At 36.6% G+C, this 25319-nt stretch overlaps 1 protein-coding gene across 2 annotated transcripts; it reads right to left on the reverse strand.

Moving 5' to 3' along the window:
* Positions 1-14552: 14552 nt before the first annotated feature.
* LOC113349617 (lipase-like) lies at positions 14553-18035 on the reverse strand. 2 transcript variants are annotated; one of them, XR_003360291.1, is made up of 11 exons: positions 17653-18035; positions 17354-17426; positions 17102-17202; positions 16850-16963; positions 16677-16744; positions 16295-16367; positions 16042-16203; positions 15675-15872; positions 15428-15516; positions 15017-15315; positions 14553-14853 (listed from the first exon to the last, which is right to left on the reverse strand). XR_003360291.1 is itself a non-coding variant. In XM_026593612.1 (10 exons), the coding sequence occupies exons 2-10, from the start codon at positions 17418-17420 to the stop codon at positions 15099-15101; spliced, it is 1089 nt and encodes a 362-aa protein (XP_026449397.1). In that variant the 5' UTR covers positions 17421-17426; positions 17653-18035; the 3' UTR covers positions 14876-15098. The 2 variants fall into 2 exon arrangements, 1 of the variants encoding a protein (XP_026449397.1); XM_026593612.1 differs by lacking the exon at positions 14553-14853 and having other exon boundaries at positions 14876-15315.
* Between the last annotated feature and the right edge of the window lie 7284 nt (positions 18036-25319).

Here is a 25319-nt window from a genome sequence, read left to right on the forward strand (position 1 = left end):
TGGGATTTATCAGAAGATGATATGCCGGGGACTTAAGACGTATTTCGGTCTCCTGATGAACCTCAAAAAATGCATCATCCACGTTTGGAACATTCTTGATCCCGAAGTTTCTTCTTCTTCACAAATGAAAGTATCATCCATGGATGCGTCATCATATATGCGTACATCGTCCCTGGAGGCACCATTTTCTTGAGAATCAGACATCCTTGCGAAGTGGCTGTAACATGCACACGGTATTTTACTTCAGTCTACCATCCATACAAGATGCAAACATCGACGGAATGAAGTAATTGGAAAAGTGCTCGTGCCAACATCTACAAAATGGTAATCCTTAACTCTTACCTTTTTACGATTCCACTAACAATAGTGATGGCAATGCAAGAGTTAGCACTTCAAAACTTGCTCGTTTCTTCAAACCTGCAAAAGCGAGCAAAACTCAGGTTTTCATAAAATCGTGAACATAAATTTTCATCATGTGAACAGTCACGACCAGGTTATGAATATTTACATGAAAACAATATTTCATCACAAATAATTGTTTACTTTAACGATTGCTCAAAATCATATTTTATTTGTCAACATAAATATATATACGCATGTTATATATATATATATATATATATATATATATATATATGTGAGAACTATTCATATATATTTTTCATGAAAATATAATTCACGTGAGCAAAACCCACATAAAAAATAAAAAAAATTCGTGACCAGGTCACGGTTTTACAAAAAAAAAAGGAAATAATAATCTTTTCCTTCGTATGAGCATTCTTTCTTTGAAAACGAAGGTTTATTTCAGTTTTGTGAAAAATTCATATTTTTTAAGATAAAGTTTTGGTTTTCATGAAAGCTCATAAAAAAAATTTTATCACTGGACACAAGTTTATTTCAAAAGAAAAATCTCTCTCAAGTTAGGGATTATTGCTAGTCTCTTGAACTAACGATCGAACGAACATACGTTTCTACAAATTAGGGTTTTCTACAAAACTCACCCTCATATATACACATGTATTAAATTTTAGCATGATAAAGGCATGAACAACCTGTGAGTAAGTTATTAGACTTCTGGAAAAAAAAAAAAGCGCATACATGGTCGGTGCCGGCCGGAAGTTGGCCGGACGGTGGCGGCGCCGGTCGACGCTGGAGGCTCCGGAGAGGTTTTCTCCTGTTATCTCCTGTGCTCAAACGTGAAGATGAAGAGATGATAAAAGTGGTGGCCGTGTGTAGGTGAATTAAAGAAGAAAAGGGATTAATTCCCTTTTATATCAATTTTATTTCCAAAACCTAATTCCATAAGGATTTCCTTTTCGGGCCCAACCCGTGAATCCTAAACCAATCAAGGTTCCACCATCAAATCAGCGGTTCTACACCAGTTTATTCCCGTTGGATGACGCTTTATTATGCCACTGGGTTTTCATTCAAACCATGGTTTGCTCATTCAGTCAAAAATCCGGTAACGTCTTATCTTATCTTACGACTAAGTTCAATTACTTATTTTGTCTATAACTGGAAAATCACCATTTAATGCTGACTGAGTAACATGACTGTCCCTCACTAACCAGGGGACTTAATGTAGATGGTGGATTTTCGACAAGGGTTAAAATCGTAAAACCATAATTATACATGCTCCTGATCCGGCAATCAGATGAATATTGAGGCTCATGTCTCTCGTTGAAACATGAAAGCTCATGCCATAAAATATCTGACTGAGAAGGCCGTCTCTTAGAGTATATGTACATGTGTAGTCTCCCAGCTGAGGCAACAACACATCTCATGAATACTGAGCAATATCAGTAATTATTTCTATATAGAATCGAAGATTGGACGGCTCCTAGACAGCGTGCCTGCTAGTATAGAGCGACAACGTCTTCAGGATACAACAAGGTTTTCCCTGACTATATAAAGGAAATATGACGTTTCAACAAGCTCATGTTTCTCAATTCTCAGATAATTAATGCTCCTAGACAGCATGCCTGCTAGTATAGAGCCGTCAGTTGATTATCTATAATCGTTAACTGAATATTCAACAATATTCTACGATTCTTAGTAATATTTCGTCACTTCAATTTGTGGTTATTCCCAGGAGAATTCCACGGGTTAGTGATAAATATTCAATGTGCGGGCATCTGAGCAGCTATCGAGTAAGCCCCGACCAAATTGTGTTAGTGTACTCAACAATAATGCACGAACGAGCACTTGAATGTGCAAACGAGCATTCCAAAACATGAAGGAGCGATAAACCCATACAAAATGGGAAGAAAATAATAAATAATAAAATATTAATCAAGGCGCTGGGGACTGGGCCCACCGGCCGGTCGTGCCGTGGCCAGTCCAATTTTATATTTTATCATATTTTTTATTATTTTCCCTGATCTTATGAAAATCCCTTCATTTGAACAAATCTCCTTCAAGGAAACTCCCCAGTCTCATGGTGTTTCCTCGTATCAAAAAAATAATAAAATTTAGGAAAGGTGTCGCAGGACCGGGTCCACTAGCCGGCCGGCAATGCCCGAGCCATGGCCGGTCCCACACCTCATGACTCCTTATTATTTTATTATTTACATCATCCCATGAAAATTTCCTGATTTCATGATATTTCCCTCAAATCATGAAATATTATAAATAAGGGAGAAAACGCACAGGACCCGGGCTCGTTGGCCGGCCGGCCATGCCCTAGCCGTGGCCGGTCTCACACGCCCATTTATTATTATTTTAATATTATTTATTTCCACATCTTATAGAAACTCCTTCACTTCAAGAAAATTCCCTAGTTTCAGCAAAATCCCTGATTTCTTCATATTTTCTCAAAATGTTGCTCAAACGCGCACCGAAAAATATGGAAACTCTCAGGACTGAGACACAAGCATTATGGTGACGTGGGCATGTCTCCTTGACCGACCAAGGCTGGACCTGAAGCTTGCAAATATCCGGCCCCACGTGTTTTAATAATTTTGACCTAATTTGCTCAATTGCTCATACTGGGTCCAAACCCTTCTCAAACAGCAGGGAGTTTGTTAAAACGACCATAAGCTGGTCCCATGACCACCAAGGGACGGTCCCATGATCCCTTGGTCAGTCCCTCATCTCTCCATAATCAGGTTCTACCACCTGACGCTCACAGGAGCACTATTCGAAAAATGATTAAACCATCATTTAATCATCCTTTCACCAACTTGTCTTCAAGAGACTTTGGCATTTTGCTCACTGGAGCATCTAGGATCTACATGTTCGGTTCATCATCCCATGTAGCCGGTACCTTCTCCATTTCATGAATGATTTTCAACAAATCATCAATTTATCATCAACTCAGCAGTTGATCAAAATTAGGGTTTCGAATCCAGAGCTCTGCAAAACGTAATTCTGAGTAAATTCAAACGCCAATAATTTTTATGTTAATCCCATGATCAACACCCTAATTAATTATACTAGGCTCAGCTGCCAGTATTTTAATTAATAATTATCTTGGTCCTGTCACCAATGATTCCTCAAATGAGCAACGTTCGCTCAAATGAACAATATATGTTCACGTTAAGAATATTGGTTCAACTGTCAATATTCGATAATTCGAGCAAAATTTTTGCTCATACGAGCAACATTTGATCATACGAGCAATATTTGCTCAGATTAAGGAATATTATTTCAATAATTAATATTCAACTATTCAGCAACATAGTTTGCTCAGGTTATTAACATTTATTCGACAATGATATTTTTTTTGTCTCAGCAGACACGTTCAATTCATGAGTCTCAGAACATTTGCAAATTATGTTCAACTCATCAATACAAGGACTCATCGTCCCATAAAGTCAACAACTGACTAACTAAATACACGTCTGCCTTGCAGACTCCACATTCACGAGACATCAATCGTGTCACATGGGGGGATATTAACTAAGGTTTTGGTCTGGAGGTCTACGGCACGTGTGTTCATACACGCGATGAGAATGTGAGCAAGTCGTGCAATCAGTTGGAGGAGTTAGCAAAATACTGGGTGGAAAGTTAACCAAGTCTCCGCACGATGAGCAACTGGTTTCAACACGATTTTCCACTTCCCCACTCTTTGAATCCCGCAACTGTCACACTTCATGGGATCATGGTGTTTTCAATTCAGCAATATATAAGTCTTTGAATCCTGATTGAAATAGACAAGAATTTCTCAACAAGTTCACACAGACGATCTTTCGTCTACACGAAATCATCGTCTGAGCAATCACTCTCAACTGAGTAAAATTCAATCATTCAGAACTTTCTTACGCAGAATACACAACACAACTACAATATCGATCACCATTGATCTCACACATTTCTCAGCTTCCCTCCTACAGATCAGCCCATCCTCTCTTGTAACCGAATTGACTCTGGAACAACCATTGTCTTGGTTTAGGCCGGAGTCCTACAGATTGATATCTCGAACTTAAAGAACTCCCTTCTTGCAGTGCATCTGTGTGAGGTTAAACATTTCGCTCGATTCAAGGAGTCTCCTCCGCACGGTCGTCTCCTCAATCCCGTAAAAACCAGCAAATCGTTTTTCCCCATCTACAGTCAGCATAATCGATTAAAATACCATTAATGCCGCCTGTTAGTTACCTCTGTCAGCACTTTTGAAAATTTTCAACTCAATGCCGATTGAGGGAAATATCTCTGTTGTAAAATTTACCACAGTCGGCATATTCGAGAAATAAATTTTCAATGTCGGCTGTTTATATTTCAATACCGATTGTAGGGATGCAATACCGCCTCCTAAGATGATTGAATGTTGATTGTAGTTATGCAATGATTAATTCCTAGGTTGTAAAATGCATAGTTTATAGATGGATAGTTTATTGTTTATGTCTTATGATTTATGACCAAAAACAAAGCTAATAGAGGGTCAAAGGATTCAACAAGAACAACTCTTGTAAAGTCTAAACAATTTTAAATCGATAAACTATCTAGGTTGATTATCGAATCACTTGCTTTTACTTTAATTATAATAAAATAATTATATTGCGGAAGTAAAAAGTAAAGCAAGAGACAACAAATTTTGTTAACGAGAAAATGCAGCAGAAAAGCCTCGAGACTTCGTACAGTTTGAACACCACGCTATATTAAGATGCTACAGTCACTAGCCTATTATCATACTTCGGACTATAATGTATTTGATACTGAATTAACCCTCCGAGAAATTCATCTTCAGTCGTGCTCCTTACATCTATTGGATCTCGCAAGACCTTAGATACTGGATTCCCCTAACTGATATATTTTACAGGCCTAAGAGTTGTTTTAGCTTAGTGAATATTTTGACTATTTGATTTCCTTTTAGATATGAATCAAGGTTTTGGAAATCTTGTGTTTGCTTCGATGAACTACCATGTAAAAAGTAAATTTCAAAATGAACTTGTAAAATTAGGGTTTATACTCTTCAAAACTTATATACGTACCTAATTGATTCTATAATAAGATCAACTAAATTTTTTTTAAAGATATCTTGTTAAAAATTTTAAAGATTTTGTGAGACACCTTATATGAAGTTCTCTTTCTAATCTAGATTTTGACCAACTATTGTCGGTTTTAAGTCTATCAAATCTAGGGTTTATGATGGATAAATGTTGAATGGACTTATAGCAGAAGGAAATGACCTTAAAATGGACATGGATTATTTTAATCACCTAGAATCCTAGATACAGGTTTTTTAACTACCAAAGAAAAAGATATCTAACCTTCGTTTACGATCCTCAAGTAAAGTCTTGGTCTCACTCTTATTCGTGAAGTACAGAAGTAGTGTAAAACAACCTAATGCAACATACACATTTTTCCAAAGGATAGTTTGTGTTGCAAAGTGAATCCTATTTATATAATGAATGATCAAGGCAAGATTGCTCGAATTTTAAGCAAGTTCGTGAACTAGTTTCCTTATATAACGAGAGTCTTTCCTAAGTTGTACAATTTTCGCATAGATGATTAAATAAATAATACCAACATAAATTGTATTTTTGTAATTGTCATTTAATAAAATAATATTAGTTACAACTTGTCTCAGAAAGAAATGAAAAAATATCACACACTTTAGAAACTAGCCAAATATAGCAATAGATTGTGCGTAGAAGAGTAACCATCATTTGTAAAAGAGAAAACATCAAAAACTTTACTAAAATATGCATAAAGTTACGTTTTTGCGGTTTAGTTCGCCAATTGTCGCTGAAAGTTCGTGTAACGTTTCCTATTCATGAAATCACATATAACCACACTTTTCAACCTTAGTAAATCAAACATAACTTCTTTGTTATATAATGAAATTGAGTGATTTTTGGTTCGGTGGCTCGTCTTTTGATTTACTACAACATTGGAAACTTTTCAAGGTCAAAGGTCATTGTCACTAAAGTCTTAGATTCAAATATCCTCGGGTGTATACACAAATGTATATTTACCTTTAGAAATTGTTCCAAAAAATGAGCATTTTGTCTCGATGGATAGAAAAGTAAAATAAACAAGAATTTCAAAAGAAATCAGTTTTCACATACCTTTGTTGATGAAGTCCTCGTATATGTCTTGGTTGTTCTTCAATCTTCATTCTTTAAGGTTCAATCACTGAATTCTGATACTTAAATACCATGCTTTAGTTCTAGTTTGAGACTCACTTTAGTAGACTATAAATCAAGATGTAGTTTTGATCAACTAAATTTGACAACAAGATTGATATACCAAAACCCGTGAGTTTGACTGAGCGATGCTCTAACAGTTTCTTTCAGGTTGAAATATATGATGTCGTGTGGCAGGCACAATCAGTACTTAGGTTTCATGTTCTTATGTTTTTCACCGTCTAGAGCCATTAGCTACTGTAACCGCCATCACCGGAAGTTGCACCAACAAGAGTATTAAACTTTATCCAGATCCAAACATCATGCTTCCCAACAACCATTTTTCATCATATTCAAGTGGGCAACCATTAGTTATCATTAGTCAATAGAAATTGTTGCATTGGGCCCTCAATTGTTCTTATTGGCATCTATAATACACTCCCTATGTTTCTACAAAATAGGTTTGTTTCCTTATTTGGAAAGTCAAATGTTATTAGTTTATTAATTTACCCATGGAGGGACCACTTCTCTCTTTTCTTTTTCTCTTTTAATACAAATAGGGGGACCATTTCTCTATAATATGAAATCAACGGGACCAAGGATAAATAAGAAAAAATTATGAAAAATGGCTACACTGATTAATTCTCTTTATCTTTGTGCAAACTAAACAAGCCTATTTTTTTTAGAAATGGAGGGATTAGCAAGGATAACTATGATCCATAGTTGCCGAAAATATTGGGATCATCATAGCCTCCCCTTGGGAGGTTGTACTTGGCAACCCTAATTATATTTATGGAAAACTCGATGAAGATGATGAAAAACCTCATATGTGGGGTACCATTCTTCTGGAGGAGGCATGCTAGGAATGTTAGACTTATCACGACTGATTCGAGCTAATACTACCAGTTCAAACTTGTAGATATGCATATTGTGAACACCAATCACTAGCTTCAAAATTTTGTGGTACCATTTGATATGTTGATTTCCAATACTACATTGCCTAAAGTTATTGCCATATCTTTCCCAACTTGCTAGTCTTAAACTTCCAAAATATGTTTGAAGACTACCCGAAGCTGGGGGTTTATAAATTCTGTAAAAATATTATGTAACTGGCAAATAAGTCTTTCCCTCAAATACCAAACACCACACGTCGATGACAGGTTGAATAAAACGACTTTTCTTTGGGAATAATCAAAATGTGTTGGGCCTCAAGGTATGCAAAATCAGGATATTTTTTGTAATGATGAACAACAACTTCATTTGTTGAAACCTAAGCGAAAAAAATGGACACAAACTTCATCGTCATATTGTTTTTTTGCCCAATTTTCCCTGAAGTACTTGTCCATTATTAGAACTCTTCTTCGGTTGTCAACAAGAATTAGTTGGCAAAACAGAAAGTACGTATACCATCTATATTGGAAATATATTCCAAAATTACTCGGGTTGAGATATTTTAATTGTGATATTTACCTCTATGATGCCCCAAAAACCTTTAAAGTTTTTGTTTTTATGTATATTGTATCAGGGCTAGCTAAATATATGCTAAAATTACAGATCGCTCAATCATAATGTGTCGCCGCATCAAAATTTTGTAACGTTTCAAGCTAACCAATCTTTAAAACACTGGTTGGGGTTAGAAAAGAATAATTGGTAAGTAACTATAACGCAAATATATATTTTTTCGTGTTCATTCATCTACATTAGTTGAGCCCTCTTATTCTTGTAAGAATTTCTTCAACCTTGAACATACATTATATTTCAACTTTTTATAATCAATTCGTGTATACTGGAGAGACGCCTTTCGTTTTTTACTTAACGCCAATTTATTTTGGTTGAATAATAAAACGTATCATACATTCAATATATTACCACTCGAGGATTGACTCTGGATTGGCTGGGGAATGATCCCCTATCCTGGCCGATCTTAACCGGGTAACTCGGCCAGTCACAGACTTGCATATAAAAATGAAATCAAATCAATTTTTTTTAGTAAACTTACCAAATCCAAAGTCTATGAAATGGAACGCACACGTCATAGGCCATCACCTTTCTGACAATTTTGAACATGTTTGATGTTGTGCTTTTTGTAATTTATAAAGTTCAATTTACGCCAAAGATATCTATCCACTCCTTTTCGGACCTGAGATGGCAGCGATAGGTAAACAATGCTTAGTTCTAACAAATCATATCTCAACCTGTGATGTCCAGACTGATCTTGATATGCTAACATATGATTTGGAAGTAAACCTGGATCAGATAATACTTTAGGATTATTAAACTCACACATACGATTTGGTTGCAAATTTCTACTAGAAAAGGTAACTGTAATCCTTTACTTTTTCAGTTTCTTTTATCGTTTAAATCTTTTATGGAACTCTTTATTTTCATAATTAGTGTAAAGAAGAATTTTACTACAAAGAAGTATGAATTGAAATGGATAAAGGAGACAGAAAAAAAAAAGTGAGAATATTTTCTCCTCTCTTTCACTCCTTCTTCATCTTTAACAAAACACCACCGGCAACCCTTCTCTACTCAGATCTGGACTGTTTTCTAGGTTAGTTGTTTTAGTTTAATTATTATTATCTTTTCTATTTATCTACACCATTATGATGGTTTATCTCCTTCTTAAAGGTTTATCTTCGCTTTAATGGTGGTTATTGGGTTGGGTGTTAAGATCAATAATGATGCTCTCCAACGACGAAATTTTCATTTTTGTCATATTCAATGATGGAATCTTCATCATTAATTTATTCTGCAACAGAATCTTCATCGATAATCACTCCTATTTCGGGAGCACATCTTTCTAAAGAAGAAAAACAAAATAAATGGTTGAAATTAAATTCCGAGAAAAACCATTCTTCCTCAGATTTAATCGAGTCATATTCATACTTGTATTTGTCTTACTCCAGTAATCCTTCTCTTTCTCTTATCGAATTTCTCGGTATTTTACTTTTATGATATGTTTCTGTTTCTTTGTATTCTTTTTTTTTCAATATTAAACTCATTGTAACCTCGAATTTCCATTAGTAAAAATGTCTCTTCTTTATCATAAATAAAATAAAAATAAAAAATGAATTGAAATAAATGAACGGAGTAAATTAGTAGTGAATTGGAAATAGAGCAGTTGGAGATAAAACTTCTGTCACGTGTCAAATGTTGTTTCGCACAATTAGTTTTACTATAGGAGGATCAGTTTGTTCATTCACTTGGCTTGGCGAACTATGGGATGTGCCATTTCCCATACAACTAAATCTTATGGGCTAGATTTGGCTGCTAGATTAGCCAAAAAACGTTGCAGATGTACTGTTCTAGTACAATTAGTAAATCAGAGATGAACGGAATTGTAACGGAAATAGAACGGAATCTAAGTAACTCTGCCGAAGCAGCCAACAACAACTTCATTAATTCATAACTTACCCCAAAATAGAATTCTTCTTACAACCTAAAAATGCACTGGAAATGGAAGGAAAACCCTAAGGAAGAAAATCAATCCTAGCCGGACACATGTCCACAATCCACTAGGCAACAATTACTAAATAACTAAACCACCTGCCCATTATTTAAGCACACTCAATTATTAAGGGCACCTGAGACTCTCCCCACTTACCAACTAAACTAAGGGCAGCCATATCAGAAGTCACATGACAAACCACCCCCCTTGAGAATCCTTGTCCTCAAGGATGAGAAAGTTTGTCTCAATTGTCTTTGATTGCATACGAGTACACTATGGAGCTGATCATCACAAGTTGAAGCAAGTTGCTTGAGCTTGTTGACATTTCTTCGTTTATACTTCCACTTCTTAAGAATCTGCAGGTTAAACCCAATGATGACAAGTGATGTGAAGTCCACATTGATCCACGTTACAGTACTTGCACTCCAGACGCCCATAAGAAGCATACTAATTTCCCATAATTATGGCAGCATTCCCCTTTCTGATACGCAATAAACTTTCCGGGGATAGATTTCTCTTCATAAGAGTAGCTGCAATTAGACTGTGGACAGTAGCTTGGTAAAACAAATAGCTCATAGGATTCCAGTTTCCGGCAAGGCACCCCATTGAGATAAAACTCTGACCAACATTTGTGAGTCGCCGCCAACCAGGTGAAACCCATCTAAATATCCACCTGAAGTATCCTATCCACATCAACACGGTTCGAATCATTTCAACTTCCTCTAGAAAACCAAGAGCTCATAGAGCCCAGGTGCATCTGGTGGAGAGTGCGAAAACAGACTCATTCTGAAAATCCTGACATAACTGTTGAACAGCGTGCCCTCTACACCACTGTCCGTTTCATTGCAGAAATGAACTGTCATGCCCCAGACTACAGTTACAGGAGAACAATGCTTTGTATATGCACTCTTTAATGTCTTGGAAGTTGTCAATAAAGTTGCTTGTAATATTTCTCGACCATTTCATGTATCTGTTGCGGAAGGGTAGCTCTGAATTGGTACAACATGTAACTGCCACTGAAGGTGTTGCTTGAGATTAGCTGGCCCCATAAGCTGCTCAACAATCTTAGAACGAGGCCACACTATATCTGTGATTTTCACCCCCTTTACAAGAGATTTTTCCCAGTGAGAACAACATTCCTTACTATCACGGACTGTAGAGCTAGGTTTTTTCTGGTAGCCAAGTGAAAACACCACCACGTGCTATACTCCACAAACTGAGATTAACCTAGCATAATCCGATCTCCTGCTGCAAAGACTGATGACCCCGCTGGTACTAAGAGCAAGAAACACAAACTTATAGGTAGGTCGCTTGGGAATAACCTGAGATGTATGTAAATCACCTCCCATCTGTAAGAGTAGAGCATCACAGAAACAGTATCTACTACTATGATGTAGTTGGTCGAATAATTCTCTCGCAGTACTAGCTGCATGATGAACTATGCCCCGCTGTAACCTTGTATGCAATAACTTGCAAACAGCGCCGGTCTCAACCAACGTAATTGCAATCGAGCCTTTCCATAGCAACTTCAATGAGCATCCAAGTTTTAAAACAAGTGCAAAAACAATATTTTTACTGTAATTGGCCATTACCCTGGACCTGCTACACCTCTTTCCACGATCAAACACTTTAAGTGAGGCCTGAGTGTCCACCACTCTTTCACAAAACACTAGTGTGAACAAGCATCTTATTGAATGGTAAGCTCGCCTCAGATAAGATTTAAGTTGAGTTACTTTAGTATAAATATCAATTATGGCAGAATGTGGATATACAGTTTTTATTTTCTCTCGAACCACTAGACTACCACAGAATTCATACCGCAGCAAAAGTAAAGGCAAGAAGGAAAAGGCGGAAAAATTTAGAGCACTTTCTAGCACATGAGAGAACACCCATAATAAAATAATTAGAAACCCACTTAAAATCATATGTTGAACTTACCACATTAGTCAGTTGCGAATACACCTTTTTAATGATTGAAGAACATGTTCGAACAACTTGAGTAACCCACTCATTAGGATCCTTATAAAACAACTTGAGTAACCCACTCATTAGGATCCTTATAAAACAACTTGAAAATTAACCCAAAATGGCAGCGGAAAGAACCCTGTATGAATGCTTGAAGTAGCTATTAAGATAAGCTCGCGGACAGGTGCACACCTCTGCAAATGAATCTGAAAAATATCCAGTGGCCCAAGATGAAGAATTAAAACACCAAGCAATCCATATTGTAGTTGTAGTTGAAAATATGCTACTCTCACTGTATTAGGCAAACGATGGGATAACTGAAATTCATACGGATACCCATGTCTTGGAAACAGCGCACAACCCAATTCCCCATTGTACGTTTCCAGTAAAATAAACAAATAAGAAGTAACTGTATCACAATAGCCTGCAGAATTACCAAAATAAGAAGATAACCCCTGAATAGCTTCAAATTCCTTTCCACGATCAAATATCGTATCAGCCCACGTGAAACAATGGTGAGAAGATATCCCAGTAGGCAGTGTGTGGTTGAAAAATAATTTGTGTTCAAAACATATAATATTCATTGGAAGTATTTTAGTAAACAACTGCCAACCAGTGCTAGAAACTCTAACATTAGCCAACATATAAGCAATTGGAGATGTAAACCATGAGTCTGACCAATACCCATGTTCATATTTACCTACATGGTTAGAAAATTGCTTAATACTATCTAACACTTTTCCACGATCATATATCAAGTGAGCACAATTCATGACAATGAAGAGACATTTATCTACTATTATAGTGTAACTCACCCTACCGTGTTTAACTTGCAAGAGAAAATTATCTCTGCCACCTCCCCATTTACAAGCTATACTCCCTGGTATTTTAACCAACAACTTCCCATTAACATGAATTTCAGCATTATTGACAATGAAGGGAATTATTAAGTCCGTAAACCCCAATTCAGATTTAAACCCAAGGCTAGGAATCAATTTTCCAAAACAATTGGGTGGTTCATACTTACCTCGATCAAATATACAACCCGAATAATCAGAAAGAAGAACAAAACGACTCTTACCAAATACTTTGTTGTGACCACCAACGAAATCCTGCAAGCTTTGGAGTTTCTCACAACTATTCTTATTACTCATAACTTCTTTAGTTTGAAAATGCACCACACCAGACAATTCTTCTCTTCAGCGAAGAAAAACGAAAGGATGAGCAATTCGAAATGGATAGAATCATCATCTTGTACTTCAGCAAAGAAAATTTGAGGAATTAATTCCAATTCGAGAGAATCATCATTGTCTTTTTCAACAGGAAGAACTTGATAACAAGAAGAGAGCTGAGCAGTAGGATCTGATTTTGCTTCTTTAGATGTAAAAACACAGAAATCTTGAGATTCAGAAGGTTGGGCAACAGATTCACTGATTAGCTCCAAGTCCTATTGATTTAGTAGAATCTCCTTCATCATATGAGAACCCACCACCATGATTAGACTTGGAAGTAATTCTGGAATCTCCTTCTGCACGATTGCAGGTCTTCTGGCCAAAATGTTTCTCGAACGCAGTGCCGATTACACGCTGGAAACGACTCTTGAGATCCAGTAAATCCTCCTTTGTTAACAGTGTGTTCATTTGAAGAGAATTATTATCAGCTGGCTTATTGATTTCTACGAACGCCTCCATGGATCGAACGAATCTGATACCACTTGTACTGTTCTAGTACAATTAGTAATCAGAGATGAACGGAATTGTAACGGAAATAGAACGAAATATAAGTAACTCTGCCGAAGCAGCCAACAACAACTTCATTAATTCATAACTTAATCCAAAATAGAGTTCTTCTTATAACTTAAAAATGCACTGGAAATGGAAGGAAAACCCTAAGGAAGAAAATCAATCCTAGCCGGACACATGTCCACAATCCACTAGGCAACAGTTACTAAATAACTAAACCACCTGCCCATTATTTAAGCACACTCGATTATTAAGAGCACCTGAGACTCTCCCACTTACCAACTAAACTAAGGGCAGCCATATCAGAAGTCACATGACAACAGATTACACAAAAAGCATTGCAGATTACACAAAAAACGTTGCCTATTCTTTAACGCTACTTCTCTTTTCAGATATATCGCGCATTCCAACTAATAGCGAGATGGTTTCGCTAAATGGTTCAGCACAGAGAAAATTAACTTTTCGCTGCTTGGTTATGTGCAGATTGATTTATTTTATGATCTGATGGCTGAGATGATTGCATTGTTTCATCCAGCGTAACTGAATCCTATTTTTCGTTGTTCCATTCAGCACATCTAGATGCTAGATTAGAACTGCCAAGGGCTTGAGGGGGTTATTCTAGCTTCCAGTCTAGATGCTAGATTTGTAGACCATAGTACTTGGTAAGGAATTATCCTTGCTTGTCCTTGGAGCCTTGCACGATGAAACCGTGGACAGTGAACAGAGATTTATTGGGTAAGGAATAGCAAAAGACATCCAATAGTAATGAGACGGTTGAAAAAACTTATCCATTCATTTATTTAGTGATCTGACCTCCCTGAATCTAGGCTGAAAACCAAAAGCCACCTCACCTACAGGATAGCAAAGTGCCCTATGAGTAAAATGAATGACTACAAGTTGAAGTATCGAGCACTCCATTTATGGCTGTAGAGCACGGTAACATACCAAAGGTGACCCTCCACTCATCCACACATAGAGATGGCGTGCCGTCAAAACAAGAAAAGAAAATGCTGTTGAACCCCTGAAAGTGTCTTGCTTCATCTCTACGCGCAGAAATTATATTGGTGATGCTACATCCAAATGGCTAACACGCGGGGATACCTCGGATGAATTAGACACCTGACTAGTGCTGCATCATACGTGGTAAAAGATAACAAATGAGTACCAGTCGGAGCGGTATATAAGTATAATCTTCACATAGTTTACACAGTACAGTTGACCCCGAATTTTCAGATTAATATTCACATTTTTAAGGGTCATAATATTACATTGGAGAAACTATTTACAGATACCTTTGCTAGAACTAACTTAAGCGACTTCAGGCAGTTGAATCCCTTTCAACCAAAAGAAATCTTCTTCCTCTTAATACTCAAATTACATAGCAGAAGCACTTTGAGTACCAATTTCACTATTTAGTACTATAGCCGGAGTAGTAGTAGGATCCCTCGACAAAATTATGTTCCCTCTTAGATCTTTTACCCCGTAGTTATTCAAATTTGAGTTGACAATTCTGCATGAACCCCATGTCTCAGCTTGTAGTTGGATTCCATAATATGACAAGTGATCCGTGATGCTGTTTCCCATTACAGACCTGCTCAAATTTAACAGTATAAGAGCAAGTACAAAGCCTGATAACTTGTTCTATTGCTTACTGATGTATAGGGCTAGCAAGAATTTGAAACGAAGAAGGAAAACACCCGTACCTGCTACACGATGGGTCTTCACCAGATGCATCACAGATCTTCTCGGCTACATAAACTAGACTTTCCAAACCAACGTTGTAAATCCACACCTACACAATTGGAAAATTAACAAGCTTCAAAAATGAAACCAAAAGATCAAACATTAATTATCCGCTGCAACATGCTGAGTGTGTTCTATTTGCAGGGGGGGGGGGGGGGGGGGGGGAAGCGGTTTCCAGGAATTCAAACGAGTAAGCAGAAACATTACCTCTCTTGGGAAGTGGTGATAAGTCTTCTGTGGAAAGTAAGTATAGTAGGGAGGCAAATGAGGCACTATGTCATGCGCATGAGTTACTCGTATTGTATTTGGCACATGCTGGCTGAAATATGATGCAAATACTGAGTTGCCAATACGTGGCTGTCCAAAGGTCATAAGTTGAACTTCACAAGGTCCATCAAAATTTACCTGGAAAGATGCACAAGTATTCCCTCAATACACTATAACCAACTAAAAGAAAAACGACATCAAAATGAACCGACAAGGCGACAAGATGCTGTAGACTGCTAGGAATTTTAGCGTAAATAATGCAATTTCCAAATTAGTAAGAAGACGGGTTGATAGGTAAGTTAATTACTGATAGATCAAGTGCACAAAAAGAAGCCATTGCCCCGCCCATAGAATGCCCCGTGACCATGATGGGAATGTCCCCGTATAACCTCTTGGCTCTTCTTACAGCATTTAGAAGACAAGGCCTAATAGTCGTATTATGATATGCTGAATAAAATCCATGATGCACCTGAAAATGTTATAGAGAGTAAATATAAGGACTGTTCACTTTTATATGAACTTGATCCTTCTTCCAACGTTTTAGATAAAAAAAAACGAACCATTGCATCAGGCATGCCGGGATAGTTTAGATCAAGTTGCTTCCAGAACAAATCTTCAACCCAATTCTGAATGCTACAAATAGGTATATGAACAAAATTAGAAATTTGCCGAGGCACTTCATTAACAAAGTCAGCAAATATGTCCTACATTATTCCAAGAGTCAATGGGATTAACTTGCTCTATTTTCAAAGTCACAGAAAAGCTACAGGAATTTCCACTAAATACATATTCACACAGCAAAAAGAAATTTATATACTAATAACATGTTCTAAATTACGGAGATGAATAACTAAAGTTGCTCTCTATGATTTCAACAAATATGGTTGAGCATGCTATCAAACGGCGCTACTTGTATCTAGAGAAAAATTTACAAATCAGTACCTGTGCTCTTGAGTACCCCTAAATGCAATAACGACAGCATTAAGATCCTTAGCATACCCAACAAATGCCTGCACACCACAATAGTATTACAGCTTAAGATGCGGCCAAACCAATTAGAAGTAATTCCATAGCTATATCATCATGAAAGCCAGATATATAGAACATTTAATTACCTGTAAACAATGCTGGACATCAACAATCAGCTCCAGCACTTCAAACTCCCTAATCATATCATCACATCTTGAGCAAGTCCAAGTAAACAATTCCGTAAGATCCGACATGTAAACCTGTAAGAAGCAACGGTTTCAATCCACTAGTCATCTATATGATGGGATACAAGTACAACAAAAATACTCATACTTGAAAAGGCTAGCTATTTTTCCAAGTGAACTCAACTAAAGCAAGAACAAAAAACCGAAACTCACCGCAGAAGCATACTCCACCAATATCTTTGCAAGAGTATGATTGTAGACAGGACCATTGTCACTTTGCTTAATTTGCAGTTCCATATGTTTGACTTGCAATTCTGCAGTGAAGAAAATAAAATCATCAACATAAAACTCCAACCAATTTGGACAGAACAAAGAAACATTCAGCAATTCCATTGACAAGTGCACTAAGATGCACGAAGCAACAATGCACCTAATAAGTTGAAACCAAGAGCTAAGTTAGTTTACCTCTAGCTCCAGTGATTGTAAATAACCAGAGTAAAACAACAATCTTTAGCCATTGAAATCGATCCATACCCCTCTAAAAAATACCAAAAACATTGCAAGTTTTGATTAGCTAGGCAGCACAAGAAAAGAAAAGTGATAATTGCATTTGTTAATCTAGGGTTTCTAAGATGTTCAGAACTCTAGATTAAATAATCAATTACAAAATCACTGAAATCCCCCATATACAAACAAATTATGAGCAATGAACAAACCCCCAAATCATGGATAAGATTCAGCAACTTGAAACAAAAGGAACCAACCTAATCAAACAGACCACCAACTCTTTGAAATTTTCGGAAGCTTGAATCTCCTTCGATCAGAAAAAAAAAAAACAACAATGGTAACTGAATAACAATTTAAGTTCCAAAGATGTTTTTGTTTTTGTTTATATCTGAGAAGGAACAAGGAAAGAGATGAAGAAGAGGAGGAATAAGTAATATTCTCCTTCGGTTCTGGATGACCGAACACCCAAATTTGCCCTAAAAATGCAATATTTTAATGTCTTAGTCGTTGAAAAATTAATTGAGAACTCGAGATTGAGTGAGATAGATGATCATAAATGATGACTTTCTGGCTTGAATTTTTATTTGAGAAATTCTGGAAAACTTGCCTTCCGTGTTTAATAATTATCGTTAGGATTTATCTACTAGTCTATATATATGGGCATGATTTTGGATTTATCTACTAGTCTATATATATGGGCATGCACTGTTTCGGATTGTGTACACGTGTACTTACACGTTATCTAGTATATTTGATCTTCCATCAAGTCTGTTGCAAAATTGATACCCTCGATCATCGCCCTCGAATTTTCATCCCGCCTAGGTTACCCACACTTTCTTTAGTTGAAGGGTTAAGTCGATAGGTCCTACCAAATCAAAGTTAAGTCAGGTAGTAAACTTCTCTTTCTGTCCTTAACCTAACTACACTATATTTCTGACCATAGATTTTTTTAGTATTAATCTCGAGGGTTGACTGGACGGTCAGGAATAGACATATTAAACCTAACTACAATAGATTTGTACCCGCAGATCGTTTTCACGTACATCTCTAGGATCTTTTAGACGGACGTGATTTGCCAGAACTAAATCGGGTTTATAACAGTTTTGGATTTTATTTCCATTTCATTTTTTCTGCCGCTTCTCTCTTTCCATTTTCATTATCAAAGCTCTGCAAAAATGGCGATTCACTGAGGATAAAGAGGTGAGAGAAATCGCTGACAGATCGTGGAAAGATTATATAGTTCGCATGTATAGTTTGTTAATCATCGCATGGTGTTTTTGTGATGATTTTGGAGTAAAATCTAGTAACTGGTTTGAATACGGTGGTTTTCTTACAAGTTAGCGAGGTTGGTAACCACAAACCCGTATTGTGAATTTCTTATTATTTTCAGAAACCTTAATTTAACGATTTTAGGGATTTTTTTTATAAACCCAAATTAGAGAAAATTGAAGATTAGAATATGTAATGTATGGTTGATGGTTGTGTTACTCATTGATTGTGTATTGAATTTTGTTATGTGTCTGTGCGGGAAATATGTGAAGAACCTAGTTACGGTTTGCAGAGAAGAGATGATGCTGGTAGTATATTTTGCCCCAATTTGTTGTTGTTGGTGGAATGGAGGAATTTGAATGCTTTGCAGGAATTGATGAAAAGGGGTTTGTTGGTGGATCTGAGATATGCTCGATTGATTCAGATAGGTTTGTTTGAGCTCAGACTGAAATATGAAGAAGGGGTACGAGTTCATGGAAGAGATAGATGCGGTTGCTGAAAAAGAGGGGGTCTAACAACCACACCCAATATTTCGTTCAGCAATCTGTATGGACTAACTCCAATATAATTCCAAGAGAATCAACTAGACAGTCATACTCAATCAAGGAAATATATCCAAGAGCTATATCTTTGTTTCTCAATGTAATCAACAAATCAAACAGATAGAATCCGTGAGCCATATTTGGGTACTGTTAGAGCATTGCTCGGTCGAACTCGCATGCGTTGCTATCTCAAGCATGTTTGTCAAGTTTAGTTGTTAAAACTATATGTCTTGATTTCTAGTTTACTTATGACTAAGTCTCGGTCTAGGTTAGTTAAGTGTAGTTGAGCTCCAGACTCCATGGCGATCATCTTACGAAGACGAAGAACTACTCAAGGAACCAGTGGAACTTCATCCGACTAAAAAGGTATGTCGAGACTTGAACTTATCTATCACTCAAAAGTCTATCTACTCTATCTCCTACTCTTTAGACAAAGTCGTATAAGTATGATAGTTTTCATACATACACATTTGCTATTTCGAGCCGAGTTTACTCTCCTATCTTTTTCTCGAAATATGTGTTGGTAAGCTTTCGCTTTAACCACTTTTCATCTTAACCCGTGACGAAAGTCATGATGACGTTTCAATCTTGAAAATATATTTGATGACGGTAGTTGTGAATAACGACTGTTATAACATTATAGAAGAATGTTTCAATGATTGAAATGTAGAGTTGAGATTACGTAACCAATTATGGATATAAGCATATATAGTGTGATCGCACATTAGTGTATAAATCCATGTGCTGGAAACCAAGTGTATGCAAATGTGTACATACGGTATTGGTGAAGGAGAAAGGTTGGGTACGCGTACCAGTGGAAGTTTTCGAATCGAAAATTTCTGCTGAGTTTGTAAGTTTGCAAACTGTTAAACCAGTCGCCTTAGGTACGCATACTCGTAAGCATACCCATGGAAGTTTTCAAACCGAAAATTTCTGCTGAGTTTCTAAACTCAAATCCGGTAGTTATGGTACGCATACCCAAGCTGGTTATGTTTCTCAAATCATAAGTTCATGAACTTAAAACAATTAATCAATAAGGAATGCAATCTTTGAAAACCATGGCTATATTGTTCATCGGTTTGATTCAAGTGAATCAAACCGATTTTGTTTCAATTGTGTCTATTCATAAAGACCTAAGCAAATGAAAAACTCTTCAACTAGTTCTTATGAGTCATTTGAACTAGTTATGTGAAAAAGATGAATATGGTTGATATGGAAGTACTCATATGGTTAACCATTGGTTAACTATTTGTGAACCAACTAAGTGTACACGTTTAGGTACGGCTACTCAAACCTAAACGAAATACATTTCATTTGTGTGTGACAAGCTAAGTTTAGATCTAACGGTTGAAAGATATTAGCTTGGTTAAATCAGGATTTTCATCTAGCGGTGAATATTGAATGCTTTGTTACCAAGGTAACTTGGATTGCAAACCCTGATTTGAAAACTATATAAAGGATACATCTAGCAACTGGAAAAACTAATCCCCACACCTCCCGTGTGATACTAGTTGGTTTTGCTAGAGTCGATTCTCCTTTAACCTTAGGTTTCTTCTCGAGACCCTGTAGGTTAACAACTGAAAGACTTCATTGGGATTGTGAAGCCAGACGAAACAACTTCTCTTGTAGTTGAGCAATCTGATCTTTCTATTTTCTATCGTACGAGTTCAATTGAATAATTGACTTGAGATTATATCTCCGATAGGGCAAGATAAAAAAGAAATCACAAACATCTTCGTCTCAACGTTTGTGATTCCTCAATATCTAGTTTCTCTACCATACGATTTAGATTATTGTGAGGTGATTGATAATTCTAGGATGTTCTTCGGGAATATAAGTCTGGGTTATCAATTGGTTCCTGTTCACCTTGATTTTATAAAAAAACAGAACAAAACTCTTAGGTTTATCTGTGGGAGATAGATTTATCTATCATCATAGACTTTTCTGTGTGATACAAATTTGTTTATTAAAGTCTTCGACTTTGGGTCGTAGCAACTCTTGGTTGTGAGTGAGATCAGCTAAGGGAATCAAGTGCATAGTATCATGCTGGGATCAGAGACGTAAGGAGCGTAACTGTACCTTGAATCAGTGTGATATTGATTAGGGGTTCAACTACAGTCCAGATCGAAGTTAGTTTGTAGTAGGCTAGTGTCTGTAGCGTCTTAATACAGTGTGGTGTTCAATCTGGACTAGGTCCCGAGGTTTTTCTGCATTTGCGGTTTCCTCGTTAACAAAATTTCTGGTGTCTGTGTTATCTCTATTCCGCATTATATTTTGTTATATAATTGAAATATCATAGGTTGTGCGTTAAGATCAATCAATTAGAATATCCAACCTTTGGTTTTTGATTTAAATTGATTGGCACTTGGATATTGGTCTTTGGTACCATCCAAGTTTATCTCTCTAGTATTTGATAAAGACTCGCAAATTTATATTTGCTTGAGTATATATCAAATCGAGAGATCGAGATATTAACTCCTTGATATACTTTTTATCTAGATTGAGTATGACTGTCTAGTTGATTCTATAGAAAGTATATTGGAGTTAGTCCATACAGATTGCTAATCGAAATATTGGGTGAGGTTGTTAGACCCCCGCTTTTTTCAGGTACCCTCGTCTTTTCAGTTACCAGGATCGGTTACATTAATTACCAGGACCGGTTACCATGTACACATGGTATTGCTTGTGATCGGTCACACCAGTTACTAGGATCGGTTGCACCAATTACCGGGATTGGTTACATCAATTACCATGATAGGTTACACCAATTACTAGGACCGATTACACCAATTACAAGGATCGATTTCACAACTCTTTTGTGATCGGTCACATCAATTACTAGGATCGGTGACACCAATTACAAATATCGATCATACCATCTCAGGTGATTACTTAGGATCGGTTACGCTAATTAATCAAAACTAGTCATACCAAATCATAAGTCAGGCATTGTGATTAGTTATACCAAGATGCATAACAAGTTACGATTGGTTCTGCCTTCTCACACATATTGGTAATCCAAAGATTTGCAATGAATAATAATACCAATAAGACTAGCGATTTCCCTTTCGATTCATAAACAAGTTCATGAATGTAAAGATTTGTTTCCTAAGATGAAATCTTCACCTTTACCCATTCTCATAATCATCACTGCATTCATAAGATTATGTCGATTTCATATCTACGAAGTTCAAAAGATAAGTGTTATACTTCATAGTCTAATTCCTTAATACTATGATTATATGATCATGTCTTACTACTAGAGTAAAATATTCATTCACAGCTTCGCAGTTATGTTTTCAATATAGCACGACTTGAAAGATACATTAGGAATGAAACGGTTCAAGTCAATATTACTAACCTCAAGAGGAAGAATGATGTCGTCGTTATAGCTCGTTACTTCTTCACGTTTTTCGGGTCTTCAAGTAATACTTGTATGTCTCAATATTCCTAGACTTTCTATATAAACCTATACAAAGTTGTCTCTAGTACATAATCAAGCGACTCTTAGATGAGTTTTGATTCACTGAAATATGACAACCAAACTTGACATACCAATGTTTGGTGGGTTCAACCGATCTATGCTCTAACACAACTCAATATACACGTTTAAGTACGGTTACCCATATCTAAATGAAGGTATATTTCATTTGTGTGTAACAAGCTAAGACCATCTAACGGTGGAGAGATATTGCTTTTGCTTTAATCAAACCTAGCTTCAATCTTAAATCATGTTTTCATCCAATGGTGAACATTGATTGATTTGTTCCAAAGTTATCAAACCTTGATTTGAAGACTATGAAAAAGCGAGGGTCAAACAACACCACCCAATATTTCGCTTAGCAATCTGTATGGACAAACTCGAATATACTTTTAAGAGAATCAACAAGACTCAATCAATAAAAAGTATATCAACGAGTTTATATCTCTCTTCTTGATTTGATTTACTCAAGTAAGAACTGCGAGTTCTAATCAAATACAAGGAATAACTTGGATGGTACCAAAGACCAATATCTAAGGATCAATCAATGACAATCAACAACCAAAGTTTGGATTACTCTAATTGATGATCTAACGCACAACCTGTATTATTTCAATTATAAAGATAAAACAATATAATGCGAAAATTGAAATAACACAGACACTAGAAATTTTGTTAACGAGGAAACCGCAAATGCATTAAAACCCTGGGACCTAGTCCAGATTGAACACACACTGTATTAAGCCGCTACAGACACTAGCCTACTCCAAGCTAACTTCAGAGTGGACTGTAGTTGAACCCCAATCAATCACCCACTGATCCAAGGTACAATTATGCTCATATGCCTCTGATCCCAGCAGGATATTGCGCACTTGATTCCCTTAGCTTATCTCATCCACAACTAAGAGTTGCTACGACCCAAAATCGCAGACTTTGACAATAAACAAATCTGTCTCCCACAGACAAGTCTATCAAAGGATCAATCTATCTTCCATAGATAAACCCTAAAGGTTTTGTTTCGTCTTTTGATAATAATCAAGGTGAATAGGAACCAATCAATAACCCGGTTTTATATTCCCGAAGAACAGCCTAGAGTTATCAATCACCTCACAACAATCTTAATCGTATGGTAGCGAAACAAGATGTTGTGGAATCACAAACACTAAGACGAAGATGTTTGTGATTACTTTTTATATATTGCCTATCGGATATATCAATCTCAATCCAATCAATTTGATTGTACTCGTAGAAGATGCAAGATCAGATCACACAACTACGATAAAAGTAGTATCGGCCTGGCTTCACAATCCCAATGAAGTATTTAAGTCGTTAACCTGGTTTTAGAAGAAGAAAATTGAAGGTTAAAGGAGAATCGACTCTAGCACGCAAACTAGCATCACATGTAAGGTGTGGGGATTACTTTTGCACAATACTAGATGTCTCCTTTATATAGTCTTTCAAATCAGGTTTGCAATCAATGTTATCTTAGTAACAAAACATTCAATATTCACTGTTAGATGAAAACCCGATTTAGATTCAAGCTAATATTTCTCAACCGTTAGATCGAAAACTTAGCTTGTTATACACACTTGACAATGCACGCTTCTAGGTTTGTAACCATACCCAAACGTATGCACTTGTTGGTTCAACAATAGTTAACCAAAAGGTTAGCCATATGAGCATTTCATATCAACCATGTTCTTCTTCACCATAACTAGTTCATCTGACTTCAAAATGAACTAGTTAGAGAGTTGTTCAATTTCAAGGAAATCTTATGTACTACACAAGACACAATTGAAGAAAATATGATTTGATTCACTTGAATCGGTACATGAACTTTTATAGTAACGGTTTGCAAACTGCATTCCTTAGTCTTTTTAAGTTTAAGTTCAGAAATCATCTTCAGATATATAACCTTCTCAAGTTCGCAGACTAGGTTCGCGGACTTAAGTTACCGGGAAGAGTTTACAAACTCCAGCAAAAATTCTCGGGTTTGAGAACTTCGCTGGTTCGCGGACTGGGTTCGCGTACTTAGCTTCACGCAAGTATTTTGTCAACTCCAGCATAAATTCTCGGTTTTGAGAACTTCGGCAGTTCGCGGACTTGGCTCACGCCATTCTTCCAGTTCTCTTGATCAACAAAGTTCGTAAACTTTGGTTCAAGGAATATGACTTATACATAAATGTGTTTCCACAGCAATGCTTATGTCCACCATTGGTTATGTAATCTAAACTCTCATTTCAATCATTGAAACATTCTTAGAGGACGTTATGTAGTTGTTACACCATTTCTCGTCAAAGCAATTTCAAGATGATTGAAACATATCATGACTTTCGTCACTAGGTAAAGATAAATTTGATCGAAGCGAAAAGCTTACCAACACATATTTCGAGATATATATAGGCGAGGTATACTCTGCTCGAAATACCAAATGTGTATAATCCAAGTCTATATATATAGCATACGACTTCTTGTCTCAAAGAGTAGGAAATAGAGTAGATAGACTTTTGAGTGACATATAAGTTCAATTCTTCACATACCTTTTTGTCGAGAAGTTCCACCGGTTCCTTGAGTAGTTCTTCTACTTGTATGATGAATCGCCATGAGGTCCTTGAGCTCAACTACACTTTCT

The sequence above is a fragment of the Papaver somniferum genome, chromosome 2 (assembly GCF_003573695.1).
Source record: "Papaver somniferum cultivar HN1 chromosome 2, ASM357369v1, whole genome shotgun sequence".
Lineage (NCBI taxonomy): Eukaryota > Viridiplantae > Streptophyta > Magnoliopsida > Ranunculales > Papaveraceae > Papaver > Papaver somniferum.